This window comes from Diorhabda carinulata, chromosome 4, assembly GCF_026250575.1.
Source record: "Diorhabda carinulata isolate Delta chromosome 4, icDioCari1.1, whole genome shotgun sequence".
NCBI lineage: Eukaryota > Metazoa > Arthropoda > Insecta > Coleoptera > Chrysomelidae > Diorhabda > Diorhabda carinulata.
The window spans coordinates 6,648,838-6,674,231 of NC_079463.1; the positions used below are offsets into that span (position 1 = coordinate 6,648,838).

The 25,394-nt window shown below is 33.2% G+C and overlaps 2 protein-coding genes across 3 annotated transcripts in view; one reads left to right on the forward strand and one right to left on the reverse strand.

The window, feature by feature from the left end:
* LOC130892454 (RWD domain-containing protein 2A) overlaps window positions 1–25,394 on the forward strand; it is a 117,514-nt gene that overhangs the window by 41,698 nt on the left and 50,422 nt on the right. Inside the window, exon 1 of one of the 2 annotated variants that reach the window (XM_057797881.1) lies at window positions 5,510–5,555. The exons of the other annotated variant lie outside the window; for it this stretch is intronic. Within the exon in view, the coding sequence (XP_057653864.1) occupies window positions 5,551–5,555 (5 nt within the window). The 5' untranslated portion in view covers window positions 5,510–5,550. Of the gene's footprint in view, window positions 1–5,509; window positions 5,556–25,394 lie in introns of those variants that run through there. 2 annotated transcript variants of the gene reach the window in all.
* Window positions 1–25,394, reverse strand: part of LOC130892452 (uncharacterized) — a 127,169-nt gene that overhangs the window by 40,330 nt on the left and 61,445 nt on the right. The window contains exons 9-15 of the mRNA XM_057797880.1: window positions 25,035–25,192; window positions 20,013–20,604; window positions 19,275–19,511; window positions 17,556–18,151; window positions 15,886–16,085; window positions 10,737–11,329; window positions 9,404–9,646 (exon numbers count right to left, since the gene is read on the reverse strand). Of these exons, the coding sequence (XP_057653863.1) occupies window positions 9,404–9,646; window positions 10,737–11,329; window positions 15,886–16,085; window positions 17,556–18,151; window positions 19,275–19,511; window positions 20,013–20,604; window positions 25,035–25,192 (2,619 nt within the window). The remainder of the gene's footprint in view (window positions 1–9,403; window positions 9,647–10,736; window positions 11,330–15,885; window positions 16,086–17,555; window positions 18,152–19,274; window positions 19,512–20,012; window positions 20,605–25,034; window positions 25,193–25,394) is intronic.

Sequence of the window (25,394 nt, forward strand, 5' to 3'; positions counted from 1 at the left end):
GTTAGAACTCTACCGAGAGAACCAAGAAAGTGTAATTGCGATCAATTGTAATGGGTGATGAAACTATAGTCTTTTATCATGATTCCATATCTAAAAGAGATTCTATGGAGGGTGTCGGAGAGAAGAACTTGTGCCATAAAAGCAACAGTCACGAAAAGCACCTAAAACTACAATATTTTAGGACTGCGAGGGTATCCTTTTGATTGGTTTTAAGGAATCAAATACAACCATGAACGCAGCATATTACTTTGAGTTAAGGCAGTTACGTAAAATATATATTTTACGCTTGTTTCATCACAAGGCTCCACTCTATAATGCTTCACTATAACGACTATTTTTCGTTCGCAAAGCTAAAATCTAAAGATGCATCATATCTTTATAGTAGCACAGAAGCTTTAATCAGACGTTCTAAAAAGTGTGTGGAAATGAAAGAAAAATAATCGTAGTTCCTTTTATTTATAACCTATCCTTCTATGTTAGTTTCAGAACTCATAGACCGCACCGAGAGAAATTTAATTTTCGATTAGTTACTTCTATTTCGGTATACTCACTCTAGAGTTTAATTTTCTAAAAAACATTGATCTCATTTTTTCTAGATTTGAATGAATTTAAAAAACATTTCTCTACAGCATGAAGGAAAACATATGCATTCCGAATTTTCTCAAAAAACTTTTAAAATAATCATTAATGAAAATTATTTATTCTTAATCAATATTTGTTGACATACCTCGCATACAACTGAAAAAATAATATCTGATAGTTTTATTATGAATTTTAAGCCAAACATAAACTAATACGAAATATGACTTCTCCTAATAATGATATTAAAAATGTCTATATACATTTTTTGAAGACCACATCTTGTGAAAACTGAAAGTAGGCAAGTATTTTCTCAATAGAATGTATGATTTAATTTATTTGTTTGATAAACGCAACATAATAAAATAGTATATTACACTACAAGTTACGGGTGTAATTACGCATGGGAAATTTTATCCTCCCGCTGTTATGGAGGACGTGTGTGTACTTTCCACAGGGAGTAAATGTGGAACTTTCGTCCCTGCTACTAGGGACGAAAGAACGTACTTTCGACCGAGGTATGAAGAAAAAATATAAACATATTGTTATAAAGTACTCTAAACAATATTGAACTTAACGTTTTTTACAATAATGATGTTCGTTACTTCGTTCGATGCAACAAAAGATATTCTCAACTATAAATTTATATATCGATTTTCCATGTTTCCCAAATTGACATTTAAGTACGCCGAAAACACCCCAGAAAAATTCAAATTGCAGTTGTCGCGGTTACGGCGGGTAAAGCAATATGTAAAATCCAATTAATTTCTTTTCAGGAAATACTCGATTTGTCAAGGGCTTCGCGTCCGACCAATTAATGATTTGAATGTAGAAGAAATAAATGCAACATCTGCTTTCAGATCGATATTAAGTATACACATAAATTTTCTAGTTAGTCAAAGATGGTATTCGAATTGATTCTGAAATATATGGAATAAAGTTTCAATATTGCTACGAAATTCGACTGAGGTGCAAACTTCGAGATTAGAGAGACTCTAATCCTTTTACAAAATTGAATGTTTTGTTTATTTCCGCGAATTTTGTAGTTGATAATATACACTTAAGTTATAGTGGTAAGATTAGTATCTAATGTTTTTGCGTCATGAGTAGTTCAAAGTTTTCAGATAAAAAAGTATCAGAGCTGGAAAAAACCCTTTGCGTATTTTGGAATGCCTTTGGCTTAAAATGAAAAGTGTTGAGCTCCTAATTGTGTTTGTAAATCATATGGGTACTAATAAATATTATGTGAAAGTGGTAAGCGGTGTGCCTTTAAATTTGTATTACCCCCCATTTGGCAAGAATCACGGAATCAACTCGAAGTCTGTTATTTTTGTAGTGTTAACATAAACGGCATAAACACTGAAAATCGAGCTAAATGGCAGTATCCAAGTGCTCGTTGTGCTTAACGTCCAGTACAGCTCTCACTCGACTCTTCAGTGTCTTAAAATATATCTTAACCTTTAGAACAATACATTGTAAGTCCAGGTGTGTCAAATAAGTCAAAATACATTTTCCAAAAGGAGTTGGATAATGTTTCTAATATATCTAATGTAGATCCAGAATTGTTAACATCTAGATTCAACGAAAAATTGGCTTCCCTCACTAAAATAAATTTTTATCGTGAAAGAATTACGGCGAGGCCGAAAAAACGGTATTACCTTTTTTTCGAATATCAAAGACTTACTGATAAAAAAGGGGCTTGAAACAATGTGAACCAAACGACTGGCGTTTATTCATTGACATCTTTAAACTCAGCCTGAAATATATTCTATTACATAATGGAAATAAACACTAACCCAAGCATTTCTTTTGATTTCTGCTGGTGCATTCAAAATGGCATAAAATTGGAAAAACGTTAAGTTCTCTCGCTCAGCACGCGATGAACTAATTACCACACAACAATAATATGCTATTTTTGAATTAATTTTCCTGAGATTAAAGATATAATAATTAAAACCTTGTAAATGTTTAGAAATGTAACAAACCAAACTGTGCGAACTGTCAATGACGTCATTCGGGAATGGTCCATACTACTGTTATGTTATACATGTTATGTATGAGCTCCTGAAATCTTACCAGAAGGCAAAATCGAAAATAAATTATTTTTCTTCAACTCCTTCTATCTTGAATACAGACGGCGTTAAGAAAATTTTTTATTAAGCATTTCCATATTTTCCAGTTTTGTACCTATCCTAAAGTCACCCTTTTTTTTATAATACTCTGTATATTTAAAAAAATATCTTTCATCAGACGTTTTTTCTATCTTTTTATAATTTCTATAAAAAATATTATGATATTCTTGTTAACTGCAGTTAACTTAAAGTTTGGAATTGAAGTTTGAAGCGATTCGTAAAGTTTCCGTAGAGAATACACAGTTTTCCGATGCCAACTTCTATAAAAAGTATAATAGAATGTATATAAAGTTTGTTGCACTATTAGTTTTCTCAAATCCAGTTTAATTGTTTGTGATTCTGGTTAAAAGACTACTTCGCACAACATGCCAAAATAGACTTGATGATGTTTATTAGCGTTATCAACTTTATTATTGCTTATAGAAAGGTAAATTTTCAATGGAATTGTGTGGTTATGACAATAATCAAAAATATGTCATTCAAAATACAGTAACAGCAAATTTTGTAATAATTTTTATTAATAACGTCATCTCATTTATAATGTTAGGGTTATAAATAAGTTCGTGGTGTCTAGGGTATTATTTAGAATAAAACAGTCGAGTCGGTAGGTTAGATGAAAAGTTTGTGTCACCAAAAAAACGTTAACGATATAAACTTTGGAACAAAAGACCTATGAAATATGAACGAAAAGAAATAAAATAATAGTATATCCCTACATCTAAGTTTCAGATTTAAGCTATCCGTCGTCTTTGAGTTTTTAAACAAAATATCTCTTTTCTGGAAACCGTATGGCTTTCGGATTTACAAAATAGCTTAAAAGATCGGTGCTTACGTTTTCTAAGCAACTTACTCTCACGCAGGGATGTCAGATAGCTAGAAGCTAAAATCGTGAGATTCGTAGTTAGAAAATTGTGGGAAACTGTGAAATTTTGAAATAAAGATGCTGGAGAGAAATTAACAAGTAGAAAACACAAGTAGGTAATATTATATAAGAATGTAACAAAGCATAGATTAATTCAGTCCGAATCTGGACCACTATTTTTGGGATTATTGCTGCAAAACTCAATTTTGTTATATCTGTGGACTTAGTGGAGTTGTAGCAGTTACTACTATTTGAAACTAATCATTTCGTTGTGGTTTTAAGGGGATTCGTCAGCTAAGAATTGTTAAGATTTTCTTGTGAAAACAATCTTTTGGTAAGCGGTAAACTTCCATCTTCTGGCGAGCGTCAATATTTCGTACCGTAAAATATAGATGACAATCACATTTCGGGAAATATTATGATGCTATATGATCGCCATTTCCTCTGTAATCAGCATTATTTGATCTTTGTCAGACGTTTTAATCATAGATCACTTCATATTTCATACTGCATCGATGATACTGAATTTTTCTAATTGTACAGATAACGAAATACTTTTAGTTTTGCTTATGGATATCAAATGTATATTTTAAAAATTAAAAAAAAGTAAAAATAAGAACAAATATTGTGAGATGTGAGATTGAACATTGAATCGTGAGAGTTCACGATAATCGGAAGATCAGGCATCCCTGGAGTCTCGCGCGCTTTTCGTATATTATATGACTTCTCTTGAAATGGATTCTTCGCCATGTCGTCGACTGTCACAGACATTATTTTGTGTAATTAGTTAAAAAATAGAGATGATAAAAAACCACAAACGATAACAAAGTGAAAGAAAAACGAAATTAACAAATTGAGAAAAATAATGCCCCGTTTGTGCAACTGACTGGATTATTTTCATTTATATTTTGAATTTTGAATAAAATTACTTAAAACATGTTATTAGTAACAATGTATTAGTTGATATTAATTTTTCTCTATCCATATTGAGAAAACATCTGACTGCTGAATAAAAATGAGGGTCATTCGAGTCAGGTTTTTTAATATGAAGCAGCGATCTCTATTATGTAAATTGATCAACTTTCATGACCATAACAGACCTGAGATTCATCAAGAAGTCTCAACAATGAATTGTGGTTTAGAAAAAAAGTGTTGATCAGTAGTGCAATAAAATACCAGTGATGTGCACCATATGGTTGCTGACATTTCGAGATGATCTGGTGAATATCCAACTTACATTCACTCATCAAACAACGGCATCCACTTTTAGTTGTTTCAAGAGGGACCTTTTAGAAGGCTTGTGTGTACTACGGCTCTTGACCGCCATCTTGACCACGAATTATTCGACAAAAGCTGGGTAAAGATGTGGAAGGTTGAATCATTGTTCATCATAGTGGATCGTTTCTCAATATAAGCTTTTTTCTTATATTGAGAATCATATAATGATTTTATATGCTGTTCATATCTGTATTCTACACGAGAACCGAACATATTGGTAGGTAATAATATATCGGGGCATCTTGAAACTGTCAAATTCCATACGTGTAACATAGCTTCAAAGAACAAATTTTCGCTTCTTGAGCTTCTTGAGACAATAATCCTGATATATTTCAAACTCCTCGATTACTCTCAGAGCTTCCATGCTTCTTTGCATTTCCTTGTTGAATATGATCAAGTAATTTAGTTTTGTGAATTAGCACAGCTCTAAGAAGCTTCAATCTTCGAATACAAATGAATAAATAATAGGCTGAAAAAGCCCAGTCAGTTTCTAATAAAAATAATTCATCATTTAAGAAAATTTCAAATTCAACTTAATTATTCTTCTAGAACACAAAGAACCCATTTCGGTTCTGTTGCCAGTGTCTATCTTTCTGTGTATTTAAAATTTAAATTTCAGATGTGGGATCTGATGAAAGCAAAAGAAACGAGCAGATACAGAAAATCGGTTTGGAATAGAGTGAAACTTTTACGGCAGAAATGGAGTAAGTTTCGATCAGAAAAAATTCGTTTAAATGTTAAATAGTCCGATTGCCTCTTAGTAGAATCGAGTCATTTTGGTCTGATATCGATTTCGTAAATTACCCCAATGTAGACCCTCACTCGGATATATTTATCTAAGGGTTACGCTTCAGTTGAAAATTCAATGGAAACAAATTCAACTTAAAAGAATACGAATTTGCTGTTTTCAAATAAATCGTTTATAACAATAATGAAAATAATCCGTACAAACTTATTAATATGAGAATTAGTTTGATTTTAATAAAGAAAAACCACAAACAGCATACACAACGTCGAATAGAGGAATAGAGGGCAAAGAACAATTACCAGAACCCTTCGCTAAGAGAGGTCGATTCGAGTGGAAAGTCTTGTTGTGTGTCTGGTGGAATTATGAAGGTTGAGTGTACTCCGAAATCATTCCAGGTGGTGAAGCTATCAATGTCGACGTATATAGTAGAAATCTGATGCGACTATATGAGGTTATATTGGAGAAGTATCCAGGTTCAGTTAACCGAAAGCGGATTCTCTTACAAGAAGACAATACTACACCACATAGTGCAAAAGTTGATCGGAATAAGATTGAAAAAATTGGTGGTTTTGAACTCCTACTACATCTGGCACTTAGTCCAGACCTTGGGAGCGAGATAGATATGCTTTATTGCCAAAAAATTGTTCACAAAAGCTGAATTAATATTTATTTATATCCATTGGGAAATTCTTGCGCAGGAAAAATTTCAATTCAAAAGAGATGTTGAAAATGCAATGAGGCAGTTTTTGCATCTAAGCCCAAAGAAAGGTTTCATCAAGTTCTCAAAGAACTTACTGAACGTTAGGTTAAAACCATAATATAATTATTGGAACTCGACATTATTGATAAGACACCCTCTATATTTCAAAATCTACAATATTTGTCAAATATATTTTTTTTAAACTTATTGGCTACTTTGAAAGTCCAAAAAACTCAAAATTTTAACGTTGAGTAACTTTTTTAGTATACATAGGACCGAAATAAACTTCTGGAAAATTATTTATTTTAGTAAACTCAAGGTCTCCTCCAAAATTCAACAATGAAAATTTTTATTATTTGAAATATCTATTCGTGTGACCTATCCAAGAAGCAGATTTTTGAACATGTTTAATGTCCCTTGCATCCCAGTGTACGAGGGGGGTACCCAAAAATAACCGGAATTATTTTTTAAATGCTATATATTTACAAAACAACCTTATCCCTTTCAAAATACTCTCCATTACAAGTACTACATTTGTCCCAACGGTGCTTCCACTGTTCGAAACATTGTTTGAACTCATCTTTAGAGATGGCTGCAAGCTCCTGTCTCGTTCTTTTCTTTATGTCTCCAATGTTTTCAAATCGCCGTCCTTTTATGTTCCTTTTCATGCGTGGAAACGAGAAAAAGTCGCACGGAACCAGGTCAGGCGAGTAAGTTGAGTGGGGCAGCGGAACCATGTTATTTTTAACCAAAAACTGGCTAACAATGAGGGCTGTGTGTGCAGGTGCGTTGTCATAGTGGAAGAACCAGTCATCTATTTGCTGAACCGAGCTCCAAGATATTCCATTGATTCCAGACAATTGACCAATTGTCTGTCGACGGTCTGTGCGCACAAGCTCTCGAATTTTTTCAACATTTTAATCGATTAGGGCAGTTGATGAACGTCCAAAGCGAGGTTTGTCATCAATCAATAGAACCACTCATACACTTGAGTTTTACCCATAACATCATCTTTGCAAGCAGTTTTTAACATTAAAACAGTTTCAACAGCGTTTTTACCGAGTAGAAAACAAAATTTCACAGCAGCAGTGAAACAGCACTAGCAAAAATGGTCAAACGTGGCAGGTCAAGCCCTAGCGGCAGAAATCAGTACTACAAAAGCTCCACCCAATGCTATTCCAGTTTCTTTTGGGTACCGCCTCGTATGATCTAAAGATTCATTTGTCCTTGATGATTTGGTGTTTTGGATATCACTCATTGAAATAAGTCTTGGATATCACTCGTTGAAATAATTTATCACAAAATATGGAGTTGTCTGCACATGAGGTATTTCATGTCTCATATTTTTCTTTCTACGTACAGAACATATTTATTAAGCTAACTAATACACGAAGATGTTCAGACTTAAAAGGATATTTCGGATGCATCTCGAGTATAGCACCGGATGCTAGCGACACCCCGAATAAAAGCGGTGTATCGTTCTGGATCTTAAACTCATTCAGACTCTCCAACTAGTGTGACCCATTAATTACCCGGCGATTCCATCTCTCCTTCATTCTTGGAGAAGATGCTCCTCTTTTTCGGGAGTAATAATTTTTTACGGCTGTCCGAAAGCCATTAGGTCTTCTCCACGGTCCACCGTTCACAGGATTTAGCACCGAAAGTGTCTCCTTCTCTTTTTCTTCGGGCTGATAAAAGTCTGGTAACGGCACGACAGAGGCACATAAAGAGATTTGTCTCTTTATTGGAGAGTGACGATGGAAGTTTGGGGAAATTGGCCGGAAGAGGAGTTTATTGAGAAAATTATGATTTCGCTTAGATTCAACTCTGATATTTTTTCCCGACGTATCGATCAAATGTTCAGAAAATAATATTGATGTAACTTGAAGATTTTCTTTGTCTCTATATTGAAAATAATTATCAGTCTTACAAGAAATAAAAAATAATGTCTCTAAATGACAGTAATCCAGTGTTTATAACAGATAAAACTTTCCAACTTACATGCACATGAAACAATTTTAACATGTTAACAACTTTTTTATTATCCAAACTAATTTACAGGTGGAATAATAAATAATGATAGATGAATATACCGGAAACTACGTAAAACTCCAAAGCTTGTTTAGAACACTTTCTCTCGTTCTCTCGAATGTATCTCAAACAAACCAGACTCAGATTTTAATAGGAGAATAAAATGATTGTCGAGAAAATTATTATAGAAGCAAATAATTTCTCACTTAATTCATTCTGAAATACGAAATATCGAAAGGATAATCGATCAAATTCATGAAATTATTACATTATCATCTATTTTTGGACAAGTATACAAAATTTAGACTTTATCTGATCGTTTAAAGTGGCTAAAAATGTCTCAAAGATTCCGTTACATGCTGTTCCTGCAGGGATTAACGTACAAATTTATCAAATTATTGTACATCCAAATAGAGAGAGAGAAATGCTTTATTGTCAAAAAATTGTTACAATGGGGGGACAAAAGCTTGTAAAAACTATAAACCAAACATACAAATAACTAAATAAAGACACAAATAAAATAAAATTTTAAAATACATCAATCAAAAATTAAACTAGTATGCCGTATGCCCGGAATTAAATATTATTAGAATAGAAGTCGTTCACAGAGTAGAAGGCACGATATCGATTTGATATTAATCGGCAAGTGATTGTGCATTTTTTTGCATTGTAAAATATTGAGCCCTTAACTAATTCTAATGTTCCTAAGGGGACACGTGCTTAAGAATTAGGCAAACGGATTCAAAGATGAATAAGGAAGGAAGTGACAGAATTTTTAATCTTCTAAAGAGGTCTCTGCAGTGAGCCCTGCTGTTTAGTCCAAGTAAATATCCAACGGCTCACTTTTGTACTTTGAGGATTCACTCAAATTGCGTCGCACCACACGTACCCCAAAAGGGAAAGGTATATACGAGATGTGACTCAATAAGGGCATAATAAACTGTTAAGGAGGGGAACAAGTTCAGTTCTTTGGAAACTGATCTGAGCGCAAAACAGGAGGAAATTAATGTTTTAGATAGATACATACATACGGGCAAAACTAATAAATACTTGTTGTAGTATTGCTTGCTTACCTTCAATAATTAGTTTTTTAGGTCTTTTGAATTCAGATAGTACCCCGCACAAGTCTGAAATGTTTACCCCATTGAGATATTCACCAATATTCATAGTTCCATTCACGAAAACATCTCCTTTGAAAATAATTTGGTTCAGAATTGTTTGACTTTCGTTTTTATTATTTTCAAATACGTTATCCAAATCTAAATTTTCTATTTGACCGTGGTGTGTTATTAGAGGTGTTACAGTTAAAGATTTACCTAAAATAATTATCGTACTTGTAATTTCAAAATAATGAGTACATTATTCCATACAAATATATTACTATCACAATTAAAACAAAATTTCTCTATGAACAGTAAGGTTTAGTTATTCTCAAGAGGAGAAGTTTCTACCTCGACAATAGTTCTTGATGTATGTAGCATGGGTAGACAAAATTGATACACGATAAAACTAATTGGTCGAAAAAATAAAGCACAAAAATAACAAAACTCATGAATTTCTGAGCAGTAAGATGTATCAAGATGCAACAAAGTGTATTCGATTTTAGCGAAACACAGGAAACTTTGTGGACAGAAAGAAATGGAAAATGATATTTGGAAAATTATTCCAATTTTACTAATCGAGGGTTTTCGAGGTCACTAAACAAAGTTCTACTAGGTACCCGGTGCCCAGGTTGGCCGACATCTACATCTTCTAGTGGAGTCTCGGGGAAATTCGTTATGAAATTGGCCAGATACATACATCCTGGGGGCTTTCGAGATCGCTGATCACGAGCTTCGATTATTTCAGAACTGGAGTCTTACTCCATATATCCGATTGCCTTTCATACTCCTATGACAGCAGTGCTCGTTCATTGCTGTGAACCCTCATATGGCTAGATACCCAGGTCAGAGTAAATTTTGCTCTCAGTGATTTCAGAGACTGTATGCATTCCCATCCTTACTTTCACACAATTTTACAAGAGGTCATGTACTGCTGTCTCATAGAGTATACACAATATGTGTATTGTGTATACTAAAGGAGTATATTTTCGCCTGGAAGACAGAAGGTTCTAAGTCCATCAAGGTTGCCTTATTATGCTGTATAAAAAACCATGAAGTTACGATATAATAACAAGTCTGAAGTCACGGACAAATTCAGAAATTATATTTCAATGATGCACGTTGTTTTTCTACAATGATTGATAATGCTCATATTAGAGTCAACATAAATTAAATGAAATTTTCACACACTAAAAAAGAATTGTATTCTTGAAATTAGACAAATCAGTTATTACCTTCAGTTAGATAATTTAAAAATCTTAAAAAGTTGAATTATTTTGAAGATTACTGAAAATTTAGAACTTACCAAAATCAGCATTTTCAAAATATGTTGGTTCATCAATTTTAGCAGTATTAAATTCCAAATCATCCATATCTACATCGTTTAATTTATTACTTTCTACATATACAGTTCCCATTACAATAATTTTATCAAATTTATTCAAGTCGTCTACTATTAAGGTTTCGTTAATGACCGATATACCGGGTTTCTCAAATTTACTCTTCTCTATTCCGTTGCATTTGTTTCCGAAGTACACGTTCTCAGCCGAAATTGAATCAAGTTTCTCAATAGTTGGAAAAATTATTTTTCCATCTACGATATCTTTTACACGCTTATCTAAATCGAATTTATTGTTAATCCATAAATTAGTAACATTAAATGTTTCGAAATGTTTCGTTCCAAATATTTTTGATTCTGTGTCTTTCGGCACAGCATCCTTCAGAAATTCGGTCAAATTTATACCGTTTATCAGTCCTTTTATGTTGATATGCTCAACTGTTGTTGTATTGGCAATAAGATGTGACAATGTCCAAACACCTTTCAACGTTTGATTTGTATCCACAGTTACCACGTCTCTCCATGGATGTTTTCCTAAACTGGTAGAGTTACTTTTCAGGCTGAAAAGACGTATTTCAATTCAATTACATATTTATTATGATAATACAGTGGCAAATAGAAAGCACAAATCTTTGACGGATGTGGTCAAGGAATTTGGTTACCAAATGATCATAATCAAATCTATGGTCTCGAAAATGTAGAGCGAGAGCCACAAAATGGAAAAAACCATGACATTCCCAGGGTTTTTTACACAACTATGAGTGAAAGTTTTCATTTATTTATTATACATTTATTATAAAATGACGCCATGAATTTCATGTATTGTCGTGACAGTTCATGCTGATGGCAACGGTATGTCTTCACCTTTGAATTTTCCAGTCATTATTTTCTTTACTGAGAGTCCGATTCCGTTACCGAGTCGTGGTGAATTTATTTTTCGAAGAAGAATGATGGGTATGCCAATTTTCGACTGACGTCACTGGCATTCTGATTAATTTCATATATTGCTGTGACAGTTCATGCTTCATTTGAATTGAAACGAAAACAATGGACGAATTTGTATTGAAAATTGGCGTACCCATCTTCGAAACATAATTCCACCACTGGGATACCTGTGCCACAACTATGCTAAATCATCACATTATCAAATACATAGCTTACGATTCTATAGTGTGGGGAAAATTATTTGATATCGTATGACTTGTAAAAAAAACAATATTTTGTATCTCTTTTAGTTACAAATTTGCAGATTTTTATCGCTTATAATGAGACTTTCTGTGCCATAAAACGTCATTAGAACGTTCACAATCATCGCTTTACTTGTTGTTATGAATGTAAGAGTTTTTATACTTCGCTGAATAGTGATTATATACAATTGAAACATGTATAAATTTCATCTGATTGTAATAGTCATTTTGGGTATGTAAAATCGTCTCAAAACCACCCTATATGAATAAAAAGTGTGGCAAAATCCGGAGTTTAATATTTTTGAATAATACATCTTCTGCTGTCGTTCGTATCGAAAGCAAGTGAAACCTGAACAACCGATGGCAGCTGTCTAATATATTATGCCAGGCAATTTTTTACCAAACACGATGAAGGGTCAGAGGACTAATAAAAGAGAGCTTTTCGAAAAAACGTTGATGGTGTATTGAGAACTATATAAGAAAGAAAAGTTTAATGAAAGTTTTCGAAAAAAAATGATGGAAATAATGATTGAATTCACTCGATTTGAAATATATGTATGTATTATGTGTGATAACGTTTCATTTATAGACAAATAATTCTCCACAGCATAATGAGCAATGATAATGTTCCTGTCTAAATTTGATTTTCTTTGGTAAAACTTACGATACAAAACCCAAAAAAATGTGATCCTGTTTTTCATAAATTAATTGGCAGGGAACTAAAAAAATAATAGTATGGGAAGAAAAAACGATTTACGCTGTCTTCTAACGGAGATAAAACATTAAAAGAGTACCTACAACCTATATATAGGGTCAGTCAAAATAGGCGAAACACTGATATTGGGTTAAATATGACTTTTATGACATAGCACTGTTTTTTTCTGTAAGTTGGATTTCGTCCGTCAAACACTCCAATGACGCTACGTAATAGTAGATATTTATGTTTCTCATTTTTCACATAGTCGATGAATATTATACTAAATACGCAAATAATAGACCCATGTTTCATTTATTGTCACATACTAACGTAAAAATTTCGGTTTATTACGACTGAACGACTCCAAACTTTGCTCAGAATCATCAAGTTGTTGTTTTTGGTCGATTGTGAGCTTGCATGGCACCCACTTTCAACAGAGCTTTTCTATACCAAAATGAACGATATGTCTACCGCGTTTTAAAGTTGGTTTGATTTTTGGGGTCTGATCTATCTCAATCAGGTCCACTTATGGTTATTCGACATTATCTTGTGGACTTTTTTGATGAGACAACCTCTTTGGAGCGTCTGATGCCTGCATCGTCTTCGGTGCTCATTCCATCTCGTTTAGACGTTGACTTTCCAGGCGAGAAGTTCGAGTAATATTAATCAACTCATCCCTTGACTTCAATAAATTGTTTCTATAATATTGAATAACACATATAACGGTCAGCGCGCGCATGATTAGAGGAGAGGGATATTGGCAACTTGGGAAAAAAGTCTCCTTACGGAGAATCATGAAGCGTTTACTGCAGCAGCGATACAGATTTTGTGTAAATCTTGCTAAAACTGGAACCAAGACATATTGTATGATTGAGAAGGTCCCTGATGACACTGTCATGGCTATATTGGATGTTTTTCAGTGAGACAAGCTATTCTGATGAGGTAGAGAAAGAGTGGAAGTCAATGACCCCTCTGGACGCCCTTCAACCAGTAAACCAATGAAAATTTGTCGCTGGGGAAAAATTTATTGAACAGTGATCGTAGGAGGGGTATCAGAAAGTTATGGATATCTTGACAGAAAACTTGCCATGAGGAAAGTTTTCGCGAAGTTGATGCCGTCAGGATTGTTACAAGAGCAAAAGGTGAACCGGAAAACGACCTATCAGAATCTTCTTTGCCCCTTAAGTTCTTCTATTTTAGAAAATAAAATAATCGGTCCGAGCGTAGTCAAACTAGAAAATTTATTGGCAGCAATGTGTCGATAAAGAAGGTTATAAAGTGTCCTACTACTTTCAAAACAGAACCTGTATTTGTAATTGAGATATTTCTGTATCAATTCTGTAGCCATCTATTTTTTTATCTTCATTATACTGTCCATTACTCCCGCCACAATTATCTGTCTCTTGAAACGACTATTTCCATCTTAATGTACTCAGTCCTTTTCACAGTTTCTACCTTCGATCCCTTTAATTACCCCAATATTCTCGCAATATCCAAAAATCGACGACGATCGTAGAAATGACGGCTATTAACGATTTTAGACCGCTCCATTAGTTACTCAATAACCTTTTTTCCACACTGCGTGATTCTCGTGATTTTCGTCGTCACAGGGCATCAATAAACCTCAGGGTGTTCATCCCATATTTCTATCAATGTTCAATATCGATATAAAAATCGTGATAGAAATAATATTGGATTTTGTATTTTTACATATAAATTGTAACTTTGCTGGTGGTACCATCGTTAAATTGAATAGTGGAATGCTCTTAGAAAGCAAGACATAAAATTGGGGAATGACGCGTCAATTCAGATTTAATCATCATCATCATCAAACAGTCAATCTTGTTCACTTCTGGACATAGGCCTCCCTTAATTTTTGCCATTGTTCACGGTCCCTAGCAGCTGTCATCCAGCTGGGAACCATCATCTTAATATCGTCAGACCAGAATGGTGGTGGGCGTTCTCTAGTTTTTAGGAAATTTCTGTCTCAACTCAATCCACTGATCCACCGATTGTCTGTCTGGCCACATTGTCCGTGCGCATTACGTTAAACCTTTACTTTTTGTGTAATACCTTTTCGCTGTATTACCTGGATATTGCTTAAAGTGGTTTTTGTAGAGGAAACAGTTATCACCGGTAGAATGGTTTGTTCGAACACATTACTTTCCAAGAATTAAAGAGGAATTACGGATCTAAGGACATGATTAAACATACCAAACGCGGCCCGTGTTAAACCTATCCGTCTGCTTATTCCATATGCCTGGTCATATCCACCAATGCGGATTTCGCGTCTCAAATCTTTGTAGGATATTCCTTGTTAATACTATACTTCACTTACGAGGTTTGTTATATAGTTTGTTTCTATTTCAATTATCATTTTCATTTACTTTTATCATCAAGCATACCTCTGAGATCATCGACAGGGTCTGCTATTAGTACAGCGTCATTGGTGAATCAAAAATAATTGATCATTGCTTGATATCATTTATTTTAGCAGAGTAATGAACAGTTTTAGTGAGATGATGTCAACTCGCGCCGTAATCCTCTCTCTATATTAGAGTTGGTAATGTTTTCGTGAAGTCTCACATCGTTTTGTGTTGTAGTATACATGTTTTATTATTGCTATATACCTGCAATATATTCCAAACTGGGCCAAAACTGTCAACATTTTGTGTTGAAGTTCATTCGACCAATCGTACCATACTCTAGGTTGTTCTCGGACCTGATGAAGATCCAATTTAGACCTTAACCTATTCGTGATAATACGCTTGAATAACTTGTTCAGACTCGCACAAAGGAACTTGTATAAAACTACATAGATCATAGTGTTTAATCTAAAACCCTGATTTCAAGATAATTTGAGATATCTTTATCACCATAATTATTGATGGATCAAAGATGAAGGCTTGATGGTTCAAGGCCTTCCTTGAACGAGTTTAGGTCGAGATAGAGCGAATTGCTTATAATTTTCTCGATAGCGCTACTAATATATCGTATTCACCAACTCCCCATTAATGAGATAAAAAAATGCATTGCATAATTGATCCTTACAGCAAGTAGCAAGTTTTATTAACCAGTTCATCGTTTAAGTGTCCAGGAAGAATGAATTGAACTAAATAAAGTCCTTTAAGCTTTAAATAATTTTTCATTACTTTGTACTACTTGTGTATAGATGCAATACCGTCATGTTAGTATTCAATATCTCTTTAATAATTTTTAAACCAGCATTTACCTCCCTCTAATTTTCACATGTTTTATATGATAATCTCCTTCTAAAATTTGATCGGTAAAATTTTGTAAATCTGTGCTTTCCAAATTGGATACATCGATTCCATTTATTTGCTTTATATCAATGTCACCAAGTATCTTCAAATTTCCTGTGAATATCTTCGCACCAGTTATATCTACAGGATGGTCCAAATTCATGATCACCTGTAAAATTGTTATATACCGTGAACTATCAGAATGGATAATGGGCACAATAATAAATTAGGAGAAGAGGAAAAAGAAGCCACTTCGCTTAACAATCTGTGGTAATCTAAAGAGTGTTATATTTTGGATAAATCCGGGAGAAAATATTCGAGAGTGGTTTGACTAAAAAGTGATTTTTTAATGGGGTCGAGCACTGTCAAGATAATTTTAACGAAACTTTTCTTCAGTTTTGTCGATTGTTTCCACTTGAAAAATAATGTTTAAGTGACACGTGAAATTTAGTATTTTTATATTCACAAAACAATAAACGCATTTTTCTTTACAAGAATATTAAATTTAACCCGTCATATTATTAAGTGAAATTGTGACAAATAACTTCGGAAACATAGCGGAAACAACAGAAAGTAATGTAGATGTGCAAAGTATGCAAAATAAGATGTATTAATGATTATAAGAAAAGGTAATTCTGGATGCAAAATAAAATAATTCAAATATGCAACGAGGAATCCAGACATACAAATATGCTAAACATGCACAATAAAAAAATGTGATGTGAGTAAACTAAATATGCTGAGTATAAAAAAAAGTAATAAACATATACCGAATACAGAAGAAATTACTACAAATATGCACCATACAAAAAGAGTGAGATTGATATCTAGAATACAGAAACAAATATTCAAAATATCTTAAATGCAAAAGGAGCTGATGGAAATATACAAAATACAGAAGAAAATAATAAAAGTATGCAAGATACAGCAGAAAATGATACAAACATGTAGAATGCAGAAGAAAATCATTCGAGCATGCAAGACACAAAAGAAAATAATCCAAGCATGCAATGTACAGAAGAAAGTTATGCAAACGTGCAAAATATAGAAGAAAATGAAGAAGTGTACAATATACAGAATAAAAAATTGCAAATATGCAACCTACAAAGAGAGATTGATAACGATATCAATGAACAAAATGAAGAAATTTGAAATTGTTTTGTTGTTCTGAAAAATTTTTGGAAATATTTTTCCATAACTTAATCTTCAGTTATCACAAGCGTTGAAAGAAAAAAATAAGTCTCATTACTTAACTGTCACACCTTATATTATCAATTAATAACATATTGTGAGTGGTAGACAAACGCATGCCATCTGACGGGTACACGGCTGACCGCCATCTAACGGCGCCAATCATTATTCAATGTAATGGAAATATAAAAGATGACGGGTGACTTCATTTATTATTGGGTGAACTATATCGGAGAAGAAGTTAACTGTAACTGGACTCCAATTTCTAGACAGAAGTTGTTAATCACTAGATACTTCAAGAGTCTAGAATCCGGACGGTACATAGGTAATATCTTATTGAGGTGTTAATAATTGTCGTGTTGTAGTTAGTGAAATAAATGGTGTAATTAAGTTTACGTGTGAAATCAACTTATACAATTTCATCCTTAAAAAATATTGTAATACTTACAAATTTAGAAGGATCAAGACCGTTGACTGATTTCGTATAAACCTTCTTTGTGTTTATATCCCTAATAAACTTCAAAGGAATAGTTATATTTATTTCATCTAGCTTAACACCTTTGTGCACTACTTTGGCCATCGAAAGATGATCTAATGTAACCATCTTTTGGGTATTATTACTATTTGATACCGGAGTATTGTTTAGAAAATCTTGACTTTTCTGAGGGATAATGTCCATTACTTTCAATATATTTTCTACCGAAACATTTCCTGATATAGTAATTTTTCTATTCAATGTTAAATTTGAGGATATTATTTTCATAGGGTCAGTATTGTCAAAAAATGTGCTTTTTATTTTTTTCCGTATGTCGATCGGATGTAGTAGAGTCAGATAATCGAAAGTTTTTAAACCCGTTACTTGTTGATTTTTAGAAGAATTTTTGAATAATATATCCAGATTTCCTCCCTTCCTTACGGGAATGTTGTTTAAACGTTTTTTTACTTGAAGGCTTACTGTTGAAATAGGTTTCTCAAATTTTACCTCACCCGCAATACTTATGCTACCATTATCGATTGCGATCAAATCTTCTGGAATCTTTTTTCCTATAAACAAATTGTGTTATCAATTTTTGGCAAATAATTGAATGAATTGATAGAAAATTGGACAGTTTCTAGTGCTAGGTTAAATAAAGATCACATTCACTAACAATTCTTCGCCCCATTAGTTATTTTTTCGAAAAATTAAAAAAAAAACGCAAAGAAAAGATATATTCTATTGATACAAAATTAGATTAAAAATCTAATGAGTTTGCACACACATTGTGACCTGGAAAGATTAAATGTATGCTCTATGGGCTAGTACCGAGATTATGAGAATTTTTCTGGTTTATTTAGTGTGTTTTTCATCCATTTCAATTTTGATTTTTTATCAATGAGCTGACGGGTTGTTTCATTTGTCTATGATTTTTTGAACTCATTGAAATTATTCATTTCTCTTAAATGGCTGTTTTACGTTAATTATCATAAGCAACGACATTGAAAGGATAGTAGAGTTTACGGTTCCAATAGTTTTCGGGATTTCAGCATATAAATAGCTTATTAGTATCAAACACCATTGCAAAATCTATGTATTTCAAAAACTAAATAAATATATTGAAATAATTAACGCACAAAAAAAATAGTTCTTGTTGATCATGTTTTAAGTGTGAAATTTCGACCGAAATGTTATAATATAAGGAAATTAAAACGTAAAAATGTTAGTCTAGTTATGTCGAGCAGTGTATTGAGAAAACATAAAGTATATTTCCGTAAATTATCATATAATAATACCCTAGTTGGTATCAAAAGTCTCCATTCATTTGCATTTGGATAATTTACGGAAATAATTTATTGTAGTAAATAAATAATACAAAACGACAGGGAGTCGAGAGTTTGAGTTGGATGTGGAATTTATATTCACAAAATACAAACCCGTCATATAAATATATATTCTACAAAACTGTTTGCTATACAAAAGGCACTTTCAAAACTTTTATAAAATAACACGCAAGGGGCAGTAATTTTGTGCGACACAAAATTGGCTCCGGGTGTTGTTAAAACGACATTAAAAAGTTGTCGTTTGAATTAAATTCTACGGAAAGATAACGTGATTTGAAAAAAGTGTATCTATGAACCATTTTGAAACTCAAAGTATTAGAAATTCAACGAATACTCGTATACGTTTTACCTGACATTCTATCAGTTTCCACCCAGTTGGTTTCGACGTTATCGATGTAATACGTCTGGTTAATATTCTGTTTTCCGGCTTTTCTCAAAACGTATTTTTCTAATATCGGTATATCTACATCATTGATAAAACCGTCTACTTTTAAATTTCTCACTTTCAATTTTTCAATCCTTTCCACTTTTTCCTTAAGGGTATTGTCATTCGATTTTTCTGGAACGTTCGAGATTTCCGAAGCGGCTGGAAAAAAAACGAATTCCATCAAGCTACTAAGTTCTTAAGGCAGTTACTTTTGTAAAGATAACGATAAATCACGGCAGTATCTCAAGATTTACGAAATTTACAGAAACAAAATGAAGGAAGACTGAGTTTTAGTGATTCATACAGAGCCAATTGAATATATCGCCGTTGAGTGACGTGCGTAAAGAAAACGATTCGCAGTTGTATAAAACTTGTAATTGAAAAAAGTTGTAAGTGACAGAGAATAATGGTATATTTAGAGTATGTAGAATAAATATTCAACATTAATTTTCCACGGATTAGGATTGATTCACCCTATTCTCAACTTCTAAGTGCAATTATATCAGTTTCTCTTAAAATATTTCCTTGTTCTAGAACAGGGGTCGGAATCTGCAGCTCGCGAACCACATGCGAGTCTTTGGATGTGAAACTGGGGCTCTTTAGTTCCATATTAAAGATTCTATAAAAAAAAACATTTAAAAATGGTTCTGAATACTATACCTTCTCTCGCATTGCCTATAACTTCTTCAACTATTTTATCATTAATAGCTGCAGTATTAAGTCTGGTTACATCGATCCGATTTGCTCTCAAATTTTCCAAATTTTGATCACCATTTTTAAGTAAAATTGTTTCTTTTGATATGTTAATATTATTCAGATTATTTCTTATAGTAACTGTGTCTTTGAAAATCGCATCTCCATGTATGTCCACATCTTCTAACTCATATGAAGATGTTGTATAGAGAAAATGTTTCCTTGAGTGATTATTGAAGTTATTAAATATCAAAGATGATTTCGTTTGTATAGAATCTGCTTCAATTTCAGCGTCAATTACTATTTCACGATTTATATTTATCTTGTTTTCCAAGAAATTTGGTATTTCAATACCATTTATTGTATTCGAAAAAAGTGATTCGAACGTTCCGGTCGAATTTAGCAACAATAGTGTAGCGTTGAGATTCCTTTCAATAATATTGGTTCGGTTAAGTCGAGTTTTTAAACTGTTTTGTATAGTGGATAGTTTGGAGTTGTATGAGCTTATAGTCGAGATTAAAGTTTCCAAGTTTTGCTTCTGGGAGTCAAACTGAAGTTCCTGTAACAGATTAGGTAATATGCAAGAGTAGTTGCGTCATTTATATTTTGAAATTGTTTTGGTCATTGCGTCGTTACCGCGGAGAAAAGTTTTGAAAACTAAAATTTGACATTGTTGAAATTATTCTGTTGGGTGTTCCAAAAGTAATCATTTCACCAAAAAGAAAAACTAAACTCATATTTGTTCATCCAAAAATATTCATCACACTAAAAGTGTGCTTTGTGGAAGTTAAACATATCTTGCCGCATAAAAAAAACAAGAAAAAAAATTTAAAAACCGATATATGGTCTGGAAAGAACTCTTGGACTTGTCTGTAATGATAAGGATGTAGCTGTTGCTCTTTAAGTATCCTCCAAGTACTTAAGGAAGACGTATTTGTTTGTCTTGCCATATTCCTCACTCTTCTGTTATTATTTTAGCCTTTTGAAGGTAGTCGATGCACACAATCCCATCGATCACTTTTCCGGCCGATGAAACCGTCTTTGAATTTTCGAAGCAGTTTAGCCTGCTGTAGATAACTGTTTTGACTGTATTTTTTTTCCATGAGTAAAGTTGCGGATCCAGGTTTTATCTATAATTATGAATCAACACCAAAAATCTGATTCATTCAATCAGTGTGGCATGGGATGGCTTCTTTGAAATAATCAGCCGGCTCTTTTATCTCAACACTTCTAGGAGCATGTGTTATTGAGCGACACTCGCTTACCTGGGTGACTAAGAATACAAAAACTACCAAAATTCATTTATTCTTTGTGGTAATGAGTAGGTATTATGCGGGTCGTCAAATAGCGAAAATCTCACGAAGGCTGCTACTTAAGTTTTGATATAGGCAACACTGATGTAAATGTCAAATCTGATATTATCATCAAAAAGTTTGATATTTTTAATGGCACTTGGAACATGTTGTCATACGAGTGCTATTTGAGTAGTTGACAGACTCTTTAAACATTCTTCTAGGTCAAAAAATGGAATTAAATCGCGTATATTTTCGTACAGTGATTTTCTATGACGTTCTACGCGGATTAAACCAACAGTGTGCCAATCAACTGACTACGACATTTGTTGATGAAGCACCATCTCTAACCACCGTGTTTCGCTGGTTTTCTGAATTCAATCGAGATCGCACTTCGCTACTGGTTGGATTTCGTGAAGGTCGTCCAAAATCGGATGTTGTGCCAGTAAACCAGTGCCAGTGCGATTCTATGCATTAACTGATATTGTTATGTGACATACCTTGAGATTGAGGCATCTCAGAACTTAAGTAGCACCCTTCGTATCACAGATGTTCGTGCTTTGTACAAGCATAATCGGCTTAGAAACGTAGATAAGGAACCCATTATTAAAAATTTAACAGAGTTGTACTTAATACAACAAGCAAAGATAATTTCGGTAAAATCAAATACCAAGATGAATTTGTAAATTAAGAACTGTGCCAGGTTCTACTAAGACGTTCACCGAATCTGCAAATTGACATGTTTATGGTTGCCACATAGCTCCCAGAATTTTGATTATATTGATTAATAATTAAAGAATAACTCGCACAGCTCACAACTAACTACCGATTATCAACCGGAAACCCCTTTTGAAAGTACCTTCCTGATAATTATGGAAAAAATATTTTGATATTTATAATATTCTTAGTATTATTCGATTTACTTTTATTTCGGAAAACCAAGGCATTAATTTTTTGTATATTGTTGATGTTTATCCATAATTTTGAATAATTTACTGATTCTAAAAATTAAATAGTGTACTGCGGACCTGGACAACTTGTTTACTATTCAGTTTGCAGTGGAGTGTCTCTTATCTCTTTTTATAAAGATAAGATTTTCGCTATTCGATGATCGGCATTATATTTATTACAAGCGCCTCTCCCAAATTTGCCCCGTTGTATTAATTTTATGTTAGAAATTTTTTGATACCTTCTATTCTATTCATCTATATAAAAGATATAACTTCCATTTCAACTAAGGAATTTTGACCATTAACAATATATTTGTGGTAGTGGAATGGAAGATGTACTTCCCTATGTAAATCAAGAGGATTTGTTCAAATAGTTACCTTTACCTCTGTTAAACGTAACAGCTAAGAAATTATTAGATCAGAATATTCTAAATAAAACAAATCTGTATTCGACTGATGCTCGAACGTTTTCAGGCTCAGATATAGTAATTGACTTATTCGATTTTTTGTTACTCCAGAATTTTTAATTTCCAGTTTGAGTAGTCTAAGAAACTAGATCAGTTCCGATACCAGGAAATCGTTTGAAATAAATAATGTTGACATTTTAACGATAGAAAAAGAACGCAGATATTGATATTGAATTGTCAATTGCAACGTTTTAATTAATGAAAAATCTGAAGCGTATAAAAGTTGCGCTAGTTACTGTTAAATACAATATAAGTTTGAATTAATGTTGTACAGAGCTGTCGAGGTGTATATTACGTTCATTCATTCATAACTTATCAAAACAATTTCCAATGAAAATTAAATTCAGGTTGTAGCATAGCACAATTCTATTTGTATTTTCTCAGAAATGAACTTCAGCGTTCGTATAATGATGTGTTCCGTTGGCTTCCTGAATTCTATACATTTTTCTAACAACGCTATGTTTACATTTCTGCAACCACATAATAGGTGAGTAGAGTGTTCATTCCGGGAAAATTTAATTGCTAAAATTATCTTCATTAGCTGCAAAATCCCATAAAACCGTCAGGTGTACTTGAGGTGGACTCTTTAAACCAGTCAATTCGACAAAACTTACTACAATTCGAGATTGGTTCCAGAAGTATCTAGCCTGACCTAAAGATGGCGGTAGTCATTTGAGAAATACCAATGGATTAGAAAGCACACAATCTATACAGCATATATTACAAGTTAGAAGACGCCACGTTGTTTATTATTTGTTTGGCAGCCATCAATAGTGAAAGTTTTTAGTGAAATTGTAAACATGGAAAAACTTGGTCATCGTTATGTGATAAAACACTTTTAATTGTAAGGTTTTGGCCCAACCCATATGAAAGCTGAATTAAATTATAAACTGGGTAAACTGCTCTTCGTTATCAACAGTAAAATATTAGGTAGCAGAGTGTAAACGAAGCTATACGACCTGCGACCTGCGAAAAAAGAGGTAACGACACCATAAATCCATAAATTCGTACTGGATGGTTGTCGACTGGAAGTTCGCGATCTAGCAGATATAGTAGGCATTTCAAAAAGTGCGGTACATCGCACTGAAACTGAAAATTTGGACATGCGAAGGCTGTGTGCAAAATGAGTACCGCGTTTGCTCACAATAATAAACTATAACAGACGATCTCTTGCAAGTTGCAAATTGTGCATCTTCTCTTACAGACTGCATAATACTATCAATATTGCCTTATATTCTTGGATGATATTTTGTTTATACATTAAACGTTAAACCAGTATCTTCAACCCGCTTTACCAATAATTGACTTTTCCATTTCCAATTATCCATTGAACTTCGGGGATAATGTTCACGCAATGAATAAATTAAGAAACATTTTCTTTGATAATTTAGCGAACACGAAGACGATACATTTTGAACACAATTGATACCGAATTTTCTGCCTTTTAATATCTAGGTGGAATCTTCTATCCTGACCGACGCTGATAGCTCCCAAATTCTCAGGAAAAAATAATAAATGGAAAAAATATACCCAATAACCCCTAGCAACTATTTGTGGTTACTACAAATTTTTAAAACGCGGCATTTTCTTTTTTAAAGTTGTAATTTTCATTTCTTTGGCAAGTAAGTTCTACTTCTTAAGACGTAAACCAACAGTTGCTTTGACAATCCCAAATCACCCAACTCTTCTTGAATAATCAAATGTTGCTGGCCGATTTGGATGTGTTCCTCAGAGCTTCCTGAAGATTGATGCCATTATTTCCCTAAGCAATATTTTATAAAACAAAGGTGCTTTGATGCTGGTAATACTGATAGTTTTCAAAATGGTTGGTGGAATCTAGCCACACCATTGGAACTGTGAAAAATAAACATCTCATCCCTTTTACTGAACCAATGACATGTACACCCGGTACCACACAAATGGGGATCCCACTTTTTGCTTTGAGCCTTTTTCACAATTTCAGAAAATGGTCTAGCCTATGACTTCAATATAAATTCTCCACAAATCTCTTCAGGAGAAACTTCACAAAACCATTGTCTTCAAATTTCAAATGTTAACGAAATAAGAGTATAAATAACTCACTATATAAAATATTTCTACTTATAATTATCGGCTAATTCAATAATCCTTTATAAAAGTTAGAACCTGCGAACAAAAAAAATCTAAAGGACATATTGAAAAGTACTAGTGCTTTATGAATATTTTTTCTAGTATTATAAATATAATTTTTCGAACTATGTTACAAAACTTGCGTGTGCGAGTGCTTTTTTTTATACTCACCCTTTTTCTAATTTTTTGCAAAATTTCAACTCTTTTTGTCATATCCTGCTTTTTTTCTTGACACCATGTTAAAAGCTGGTCATGAAGCTCTTTCAGTTTGTCTTTTTTTGAATAATTAACTTGGAATAGGCTTTCATTTGGACTGGTCCGTGGAAGAACTGAAATATCAGTTATGAAGATTATCCGTACAACTCAAAAAGGCAACTAGGTTTCAATTATAGAATCTGATTATCATAATGTCATTACGGAATGAATTTTGTGGCCGTTGATTCGGAATATATAAAGTGACAACCCTAAACTAGCAAATCTTTAGTTTATTTCACAAACCACATGATAGTGCCCACTTGAAGAACGAAAAAG